The following is a 9,145-nucleotide window of genomic DNA, read 5'->3' as shown; positions in this document are numbered from 1 at the left end:
GCCCCGCGCCGGCTGCAGCGCGCACCCGCGGCCCCGGGACAGGGTCTGGGGGCGGCCCCGGCGCGGCGCACCCCGCGCACGGCGCATCCCCATTGGCTGCCGCCTCATCGCCCGCCACCAATGGCGGCAGCGCCCGCTTAACCCCTGGTGGGGCCGCGCGCCGCCCCCCGGGCCGGGCCCCCGGAACCGCCCGGTCCCGGCATCGCCTCGGCCCCGGCCCCGGCCCCGGCCCAGCCCCGTCCTCATCCTCGTCCTCGTCCTCGTCCTCGTCCTCGTCCTCGGCCCCGGCCCCGGCCCCGGCCCCGGCCTCGGCCTCATCTTCATCCCCGTCCCCATCTCCATCCTCGTGCCCCTCCCCATCCCATCCCATCCCATCCCCATCCCCGTGCCCATCCTCATCCCTGTCCCCATCCCCATCCTCATCCTCATCTTCAGCCCCTTCCCCCTCCCCATCCCCATACCCGTCCCCATCCCATCCCATCCCATCCCATCCCATCCCCGTGCCCATCCTCATCCCTGTCCCTGTGCCCATCCCCATCATCCCCATCCCATCCCATCCCCGTGCCCATCCCATCCTCATCCTCATCCCCTTCCCCATCCCCGTGCCCATCCTCATCCCCGTCCCTGTCCTCATCCTCATCCCCATCCCCGTGCCCGTCCCCATCATCCCCAACCCCATCCCAAACCCATCTGTGCTGCCCCAGCACCCGCCCCATCCTGCTGTGCTGGTACCCACCGGCTGCACCGGCCCACGCCCCGCCGTGCCAGCCCAGGCCCCACGGCACCGGCCCACGCCCCGCCGTGCCAGCCCAGACCCCACGGCACCGGCCCACGCCCCGCGGTGCCAGCCCAGACCCCACGGCACTGGCCCACACCTCCTGGCACTGGCCCAGACCCCCCGTTCCAGCCCGAATTCCCCGGTACCGGCCCCATCCCACTGCCACCCCTAGGATGGAGGGGACACATCCTGCCCTGGGGTCCCTGCTGAGGGGCACCCCTGGGTGCTGCCACCCCCGGCCAGGCAGGGGTGTCCCCCGCCCCCCCCCACGCGTGGCCGTGTCTCTGCCTCCCGGGGGTATTTTTAGATGCAAACGTTTGTGCCATTTTTTGGGGTCCAAAATTACAGGGAAAGGAGCCGGCACAAACTGCGCTGAGATGATGCAGCCTTTTGGGGGGGGCAGTAATTAAAGGGGAGACCCCTGCAACACAGAGCAGGGTGTCCCTAGGGTGCCCCTCACCCTGTGCCCCCCCCCAGCTGCTCCCTGCACCCGTGCCCCCTGGCTGGGTGTCACCCCATGCTGTCCCCTCGCTGCCATCGTCCCCCCCGGTGACAGGGAATTTTGCCCTTTGATCGTCCTCAATTTCTCTGCCTTAATCCGGGTGCTAATCCCTGCCCGGCACCCGCTGCCCAGCCCGGCTCCCACCCAGCACCCAGACCCCCCCCGCAGTGGGGGTGCCCCAGCTGGGACCACCCGCACCCCAACCTCCCCGGCCCACCGGTGGGCTCTGGGTGTCCCTCGTCCTCGTGCCACTGCGGTGGGGACCTGGCGGGGACCCAGGCGTCCTGGGGGTAGCCAGCACAGCACCGAGCCCCCAGCGGCGTGCCGGGCAGGATTGGTGCCGGCTGCCCGGCTGCAGGTGTGTGCGCGACACGGGTGCACACGCGTGCCGGCACGCACACACAGACAGGCAGGCACGCACATGCCCGAGTGCACACACACACACACGCTGGAGACACGTGCACACACGCATGCACCGGGTGCACGTGTGTGCACCCCCTGAGCACACCCGCGTGCAACCCCGCCAGGTTGACATGCGTGTGCGCGCACACGGCTGCACCCGCCGTACGTGTGCGTGGGTGTGTGGCCCCTCCAGCCACATGCACACCCACTGGAGACACACGCGTGTGCACATGTGCACCCCCGGGCATGTGCACACATGCGTGCAAACACGCTTACCCTGCGTGCCCGGCCAGGGGTCTCCAGCTGTGCCGGTACATCTGGAGGAGCCCATCAGCAGTGCAGGGTGCTGGGGTGCTGGGGTGCAGGGGTATGGGTACCCCAGGGTGCCTGGGTGCTGGGGTGCTGGGGTACGGGTACCCAGGGTGCTGGGGTGCTGGGGTACGGGTACCCCAGGGTGCCTGGGTGCTGGGGTGCAGGGATACAGGTACCCAGGGTGCTGGGGTGCAGGGGTGCTGGGGTACGGGTACCCCAGGGTGCTGGGGTGCTGGGGTGCTGGGGTACAGGTACCCAGGGTGCTGGGGTGCTGGGGTGCTGGGGTACGGGTACCCCAGGGTGCCTGGGTGCTGGGGTGCAGGGGTACAGGTACCCAGGGTGCTGGGGTGCTGGGGTACAGGTACCCCAGGGTGCCTGGGTGCTGGGGTGCACGGGTACAGGTACCCAGGGTGCTGGGGTGCTGGGGTACAGGTACCCCAGGGTGCCTGGGTGCTGGGGTGCAGGGGTACAGGTACCCAGGGTGCTGGGGTGCTGGGGTGCTGGGGTACGGGTACCCCAGGGTGCCTGGGTGCTGGGGTGCAGGGGTACAGGTACCCAGGGTGCTGGGGTGCTGGGGTACAGGTACCCCAGGGTGCCTGGGTGCTGGGGTGCAGGGGTACAGGTACTCAGGGTGCTGGGGTGCAGGGGTACGGGTACCCAGGGTGCTGGGGTGCTGGGGTGCTGGGGTACGGGTACCCCAGGGTGCTGGGGGGCTCAGTACCAGGGTGCCACAGCACCATGGTGCCACGGTGCCGGGCTGCTGGGCTGCCAGGGTCATAGGGTGCTGGTAAGCCAGGGTGCCAGGGTGCTGAGGTACTGGGGTGCCAGGGTGCTGGAGTACTGGGGTGTCACAGCGCCTTGGTGCTGGGGTGCCAAGATAATGGGTGCTGGGGTGCCAGGGTGCTGGGGTACTGGGATGTGAGGTTGCTGGGGTGCCAGGGTGCTGGGATAGTGGGGTGCTTGGGGACCGGGGTGCTGGGGTGCCAGGATGCTGGGGTGCCAGCAGTGCCAGGGTGCTGGGGCGCTAGGATAACGGGGTGCCAGCAGTCTCAGGGTGGTGGGGTGCTGAGGTACTGGGGTGCCAGGGTGGCGGGGTGCCAGGGGTGCATTATAAACCCCACAACGCCAAGGCAGCCGCCTGCCCCCCAGCACCCGCCATGCCGAGTCCCCCGGGGGTCTGGCTGGGCTGTAGGGTGGGGGCCAGCAGCCACCCCCTTTTTGGGGGGCAGGACCTCCCCGGGGGGTGCGGGGGGGGGGATCCAGGTCTGGGGCTGCACAAGGGGGCCCTGGGCACCTGTTTTTGGGGGTCTGCATGGCGTGGTGCCAGGGAGGGTGCCCAGCACGGCTGGGGCAGAGGGGCTGGGGGAGCACGGGTGTCCCTGGGGCTGGGGGGGGTTGTTCCCCCCGCTGCAGGGCAGCACAGGGGGGGGACGGGAGGAATTCGCAGGCGGCTGGGAGGCTGTGCCGCAGCGGCTCAGCCACCCAGGCCCTGAATTATTGATGCTCCAGTGGCAGGAAACAGCAAAGCCATAAATCTGCCTGCGCTGGCACTGACACCGGCGTGACGGGGCAGGAGCGGCTCTGTCTCCCTGCCTCAGTTTCCCCAGGGAGGAGAAAAACCCTCAGGGGCCCATTCTCAGGATGCACCCCATGTGCTGGGAGCGAGGGGGTGTGGAGACCCCCCCCCCGCTCCCCTTTCTGGACACCCAGCGTGGGGGAGCGATGCTCCTCGCAGCTGGGTCCTTCCTGGCTCGCGGGGTGCAGGTGGCCGGCTCTGCACCTCCTCACCGAGAGACCCTGAAATATTGGGGTGCTGGTGGCTGAACACCCGCCTGCACCGGCGTGAGGGAGGGAGGAGGCAGGGGCCGGGGGGGTGTGAGCTTGGGGTGGGGTGGGCACCCGGGGGGATGGCACCCAGGGTGGGGTGGCACCCAGGGTAAGGTGCCCTCCTGGATTTTGGTGCACGCACAAGTTACCAGGACTTGTGGCGGGGGGGCCAGGGCTTTCCCCCACCCTGGGGAGCAGGAGCGATCCCCACACTCGGCTCCCGGCTGCTGCACAGGGCAGGGGATGGACCCAGGGCAGGCGGGGGGGACGCGAGGCAGGATGGGTGCCCCCGCGTGTCCCTGGCACTCCTGCTCACCGGGAGACCATGTGCCCGCGTGACCGGTGCCCGGGGAGCCACCGGCAGCCATCTCCGGGCCCCGGTACGACGGGGCCGGTTCATCCGAGGTCCCGCGTTTCTAATCTGGTTTGCATGGATTTATTTTTGGGTCCTCGTAACCTAGCAATGGGCACGTGACGCGCAGGGCCTGCAGCAGGGACACGCGTCGCCCGCCTCGCCCGCCGGCCGCTTGCCACCCTCCACGTGCTGGTCCTGGGGATGGGGCCCACTCGGCCGCGCATCCCCCCGGGCACCCATGGGAGGGGGTCCAGGGCACTGCCAGGAGGAAGTTCGTGGCCTGTGCAGGCTTTTGGGGGGGTGCCGGGCCTTGGAAGAGATGGGAATCCCCCTTGTAAGCTAATGGCCATGCCCTGGGGAAACTGAGGCACGGAGCGTGGTGAGGGGGGGCACTGCCCCAATCCCAGCTGCTCCGTTACTGAACTGGGGGCAAGGGAAGGGGCACTGGCCTGGGCTTGGGCAGAGCCGGGGGCCTCTGCAGCCCCTCTGAGTGCCCCCCCCAGCCCTGTGCATCCCCCCGCACCCACCCCCGTCCCCACTCTGTGCCCCCCACTGCGGACCTGCCTCCTGTCCCCTCCTTCTCACCCCGCCCCCCACCCCAGGGTGCCTCCCGCGCTGTCCCCCCCCTTCTCCCCCAGCCCCCGCTTTGCCTCCCCATCCCATAGCCCCCGAGGGGCTGCTCCCTCCAGCCCCCCAGTGACCCCCAACCCTCCCCAGCCCCTTTGAGGGGCGACTGGGAAAACTGAGGCCCAAACCAACACGCGGGGCGAGGACCGGGGGGTGACCCACCCTCCAGCCCCCAGCCCGCGGGGGTGAAGCCGGGCTCCCCCCCCCTCCCCCCCTCCCCCATCCCGGGGGCCCTGAGGCTCCAGCGGGGCCGGGGGGGCCGTGCCCGGGGTACGGGAGGGAGGCGCTAGGACCCAGCAGCCGGGCGGGTGCGGAGCATCCCTCGCCGCAGCGGCTCCGTTCCCGGCCCGGCCCCGAGCATCCCGGCCCGGCCCGGCCCGCGGCCCCATGCAGCCCCCCAGGGTAGGTGCCGCGGCCGAGCCGCCCCACCGGGGCGATGCCCGGGGGCGAGGATGCGGCCGGGGGGGGGGGGGGAGCGGGGGACCCCCCGGGGGTGCGAGGGGGGACCCCAGCCGGCGGCATCGCCCCGGGGATGGGGAGGGGGGCGGGCGGGGGAGGGGGGACCCACCGCCTGCACCCCCTTCCATCAGCACCCCATGCCCAGGGCTCCCAGGGGTGCAGGGGGTGGGGACCCCCTCCCCGCCGGCGAAGCACCCATGGGTGGGGGGCTCCGGGGTGGCCCCCCTGCCCGCCACCCGCACCCCGGGCTCCGCTTTGCAGCCCGTGGCACCCATTGGGGTGGGTGGGGGTGCAGCACCCATCCCGGGGCTGGGCTTGGGGTGGGGGATCACGCGTGGCCCTGGAAGCGCAAGGGGTGAACCCAGGGGTGCGGGGCGCCGGTGACCCCCCACCCGTCCCCGTGGCCGCTCGTGGTCCCCGGGCTCTGGACGAAGGATCCCACTGGGGTGTTTTGGGTTGAAACCTTGGAGTTTGGGGGCTTTAGCCCCAGAATTGCTCATTGGCAGAGGGAACGAGGCTTTCGGTTGAGGGGTTTGGCGGGGGGGGGGGTGTCGTGGAGGGGACCCAGGGGCGATGGGGGCTGCGGCTGGGGGTCACAGCTGAGCTGAGACCCCCCAGGGCTCTCACGGGCCCCCCGGGGTCGTGCCCCCCGCCACTGACAGCTCTACCTTCCCCGCAGGTGCCCGGTGCTGCCCGGCGGCGAGGAGCGGGGAGATGAGCGGGGCCGGGGGGCACCCTTGGGTGCTCTGAGAGCCACCGCCGCAGAAGCACCCGGCCCCGGCCCACGGGCCAGGGCCGGTGGCGGGCGCGGGGCGGGCGAGGATGTGAGCCCCCGGCGATGCCCCGCCGCCCCGCGCTGGCCGCCCCGAGGATGGGCGATGGGCTGGTGAGCGCCGGCGCGGCGGCACAGGATGGAGCCCTCCCTGCCCGCCCCGTGGGCCTGGAACGGCTCTAGGGCGGCGCGGGGGCTCCAGCCCACCCCGGGCCCCATGCCCCCCAACGGCACGGCCGACGGCAAACCCAAAGACGTGGCCTCTAAATCGGTGGGGCTCTTCTTCATGCTGCTCATCGACCTGACGGCCATCGTGGGCAACGCCGCCGTCATGACCGTCATCGTGAAGACGCCGGCGTTGCGCAAGTTCGTCTTCGTCTTCCACCTCTGCCTGGTGGACTTCTTGGCCGCCCTCACCCTGATGCCGCTGGAGATGCTCTCCGGCTCGGCCGTCTTCGACAGCCCGGTTTTCGGCGAGGCCATGTGCCGCGTTTACCTGTTCCTCAGCGTCTGCTTCATCAGCATGTGCATCCTCTCCATCTCCACCATCAACGTGGAGCGTTACTACTACGTGGTGCACCCCATGCGCTACGAGGTGAGGATGACGGTGGGGCTGGTGGCCTGCGTCCTCGTCGGCGTCTGGCTCAAAGCTGTGGCCACCTCCCTCGTCCCCGTGCTGGGCTGGTTGTCCCCTGACCGCCCGCCCGTGCCCGCCGGCCGCGGCTGCTCCTTGCAATGGAGCCGCGGTCCCTACTGCAAGTTCTTCGTGGTCTTCTTCGCCGCCTTCTACTTCCTCCTGCCCCTCCTCATCATCGTGGTGGTCTACTGCAGCATGTTCAAGGTGGCGCGGGTGGCCGCCATGCACCACGGCCCCCTCCCCACCTGGATGGAGACGCCGCGGCGTCGCTCCGAGTCGCTCAGCAGCCGCTCCACCATGGTCACCACCTCGGGAGCCCCTCGTACCACCCCGCAGAGGACGTTCGGGGGGGGCAAGGCAGCCGCCATCCTGCTGGCCGTGGGGGGCCAATTCCTCTTCTGCTGGTTGCCCTACTTCTCCTTCCACCTCTACACCGCCCTGAGCGCCCAGCCCTTGGTGGGGCCAGCGGCCGAGACCGTGGTCACTTGGCTCGGTTACTTCTGCTTTACCTCCAACCCTTTCTTCTACGGGTGCCTCAACCGGCAGATCCGGGGCGAGCTGGGACGGCTCCTCACTTGTTTCTTCAAGCAGCCGCCCGAGGAGGACCTGCGGCTGCCCAGCCGGGAGGGCTCCATCGAGGAGAACTTCCTCCAGTTCCTCCAGGGCACCGGTTGTCCCGCCGAGCCCCGGCCCCGCACTCCCAGCCCCAAGCGGGACCAGCCCCCCGTCGATTTTCGCATCCCGGGGCAGATCGATGAGGACACGGTGGAGGGGCCGGAGTGGCGCGGCGGGGACGGGGTCTACGTGCCGGTGGTCACCTCTCCCAAACCGGAGCTGTAGCGCTGGGGGGGGGAGGGTTTGGGGGCAAACATGGCTGCGAGGGGAGAGCTGGTCTGAGTGTCTTGCTGGCTGCTGCCGCCGCGGGGGCTCGGGGGTCCCACGACGCTGGCCGGGAAGGGCCACCGGGTTTGGGGACAGCAGGTCGGGGGGGAGGCGGGTTGGCGGGCACAAGCCTGGGGGACGCGTCTCACGCTGGGGACAAGCGTGGGAGCCGGGGGCCTCGGGTTTTGGGGTCACTCCTGTCCTGGCATGGAGGGTCTCCTCCGGAGGGGGGTCCCCCAGGTCCCCCTCGCCCCTGCGTGGCCCCCGCGCAGCCTGGAGATGGGGCTGGGAGCATGGCGGCCCCGGTCCCCTGGGTCCCCTGCAGAGGGGTGTCCCTGAGTCCCCTCCCCAGCCCTGGGGAACCTGGCCCCCCGCCTGCTGCCCGTCCCCGCCGCTCCAGGCCGCAGCTCTCCAGGGCCGCCCCTCGCTTCCCCCGCGCCCCGGGCCCCCGTGCCCACCCCACGGCCGTGGGGCCGAGGCCTGTCCCTCCAGGGGTGCGCGGGGCCGGGGCCCCCCTCGTGAGGTGAGCGTGGGGTGGGGGTGGGGGGGCTGGAAACGGGACATGGGGCCGCAGGGGCGGTTGCGGGGCCGGGCCGGGGCGAGCCGGGGCAGCCGTGGGCCCCACCGACCCGCCTGCCCCCGAGGACTACAGCTCCCATCGTGCCCCGCTGCACCGAGGCGGAAGTCGGGCGCTCCTCCCAGCTCCCGTCGTGCCCCGCTCCACCGAGGCGGAAGCCCCGCCCCCGGCTCCCAGCATGCCGCGCGAGGACTGCACTTCCCGTCGTGCCCCGCGGCGGGGTGGCCGGATATCCGGCGCCGCCTCAGGGAGCCGCCCGGGCCGAGGGAGGCGAGAGGCGCAGCCCCGCACCGGCCCCGCTCCGTTCTTGCTCCGGTTCCCGCTCCGGTTCCCGGCGGCTGGGCCGCCCGCCGGCCTCCCCCGCCGCCGCCATGGGTTGTACGCTGAGCGCCGAGGACAAGGCGGCGGTGGAGCGGAGTAAGATGATCGACCGCAACCTGCGGGAGGACGGCGAGAAGGCGGCCAAGGAGGTGAAGCTGCTGCTGCTCGGTGAGGAGGGGCCGGGGGCGGCTCGGGGCGGTAAAGTGCCTCAGGGGAGGGCGTTAGAGGGTGACAGGGCTCTGGGGAGGGTCTCCGGGGAGGGGGATGAGGGTCTCCCGGCCTCAGGAGGGGGCCTGGGTTGGGGGGTGGGGGTGGAGACGGCAGAGGTCGGGGTCTGTGCGCCGAGGAGGGGGCTTGAGGGGCCGCAGGGAGCTTTAGTGAGGGGGTTTGTGGGTCTCCCGGGCTCAGGAAGGGCCCTGAGGGGCTCAGGGAGGAGGTGGGAGAGGGCTGGGGCACTCCCGGGGCCCGCAGGGGTTTGAGAGGGCCGAGGGAGCTCTGCGGAGAGGCGCCGGGAGGGCTGAGAGCTTTGTGAGGTCTCTGGGGCTTGGAGAGGGTGAGGGAGCCCCTGGGAAGGGGCTTGGGGCTTTCCAGGGCTCAGGAGGGCTTTAGGGGGATCCGAGGGGGTGTTTGAGGAGAGGAGGGGAGTGAGGAGGGGGCCCACGAGGTGAAAAGATCCTTAGAGGGCGAGTGGTGG

At 71.4% G+C, this 9,145-nt stretch overlaps 2 protein-coding genes across 2 annotated transcripts in view; both read left to right on the top strand.

The window, feature by feature from the left end:
- The first annotated feature begins 5,097 nt into the window (after nucleotides 1-5,097).
- Nucleotides 5,098-7,511, top strand: GPR61 (G protein-coupled receptor 61). Its single transcript, XM_072844701.1, has 2 exons — nucleotides 5,098-5,205; nucleotides 5,942-7,511. Exon 2 carries the CDS (start codon nucleotides 6,174-6,176, stop codon nucleotides 7,509-7,511), a length of 1,338 nt encoding a protein of 445 aa, XP_072700802.1. The 5' UTR covers nucleotides 5,098-5,205; nucleotides 5,942-6,173.
- Nucleotides 7,512-8,343: 832 nt separating this feature from the next.
- The window catches only part of GNAI3 (G protein subunit alpha i3), a 32,289-nt gene continuing 31,487 nt past the window's right edge, over nucleotides 8,344-9,145 (top strand). The window contains exon 1 of the mRNA XM_072844633.1: nucleotides 8,344-8,619. Within this exon, the coding sequence (XP_072700734.1) occupies nucleotides 8,502-8,619 (118 nt within the window). The 5' untranslated portion in view covers nucleotides 8,344-8,501. The remainder of the gene's footprint in view (nucleotides 8,620-9,145) is intronic.

Source organism: Ciconia boyciana, chromosome 23 (genome assembly GCF_034638445.1).
Source record: "Ciconia boyciana chromosome 23, ASM3463844v1, whole genome shotgun sequence".
In the NCBI taxonomy this organism is placed as follows: Eukaryota; Metazoa; Chordata; class Aves; order Ciconiiformes; family Ciconiidae; genus Ciconia; species Ciconia boyciana.
Note: the sequence above shows the minus strand (reverse complement) of the source record. Positions and strands in the feature narration are given on the sequence as shown.

What these genes read in the sequence shown, in the direction of transcription:
- GPR61 (XM_072844701.1), top strand. Translation starts at nt 6,174, where the DNA reads ATGGAGCCCTCCCTGCCCGCCCCGTGGGCCTGGAACGGCTCTAGGGCG.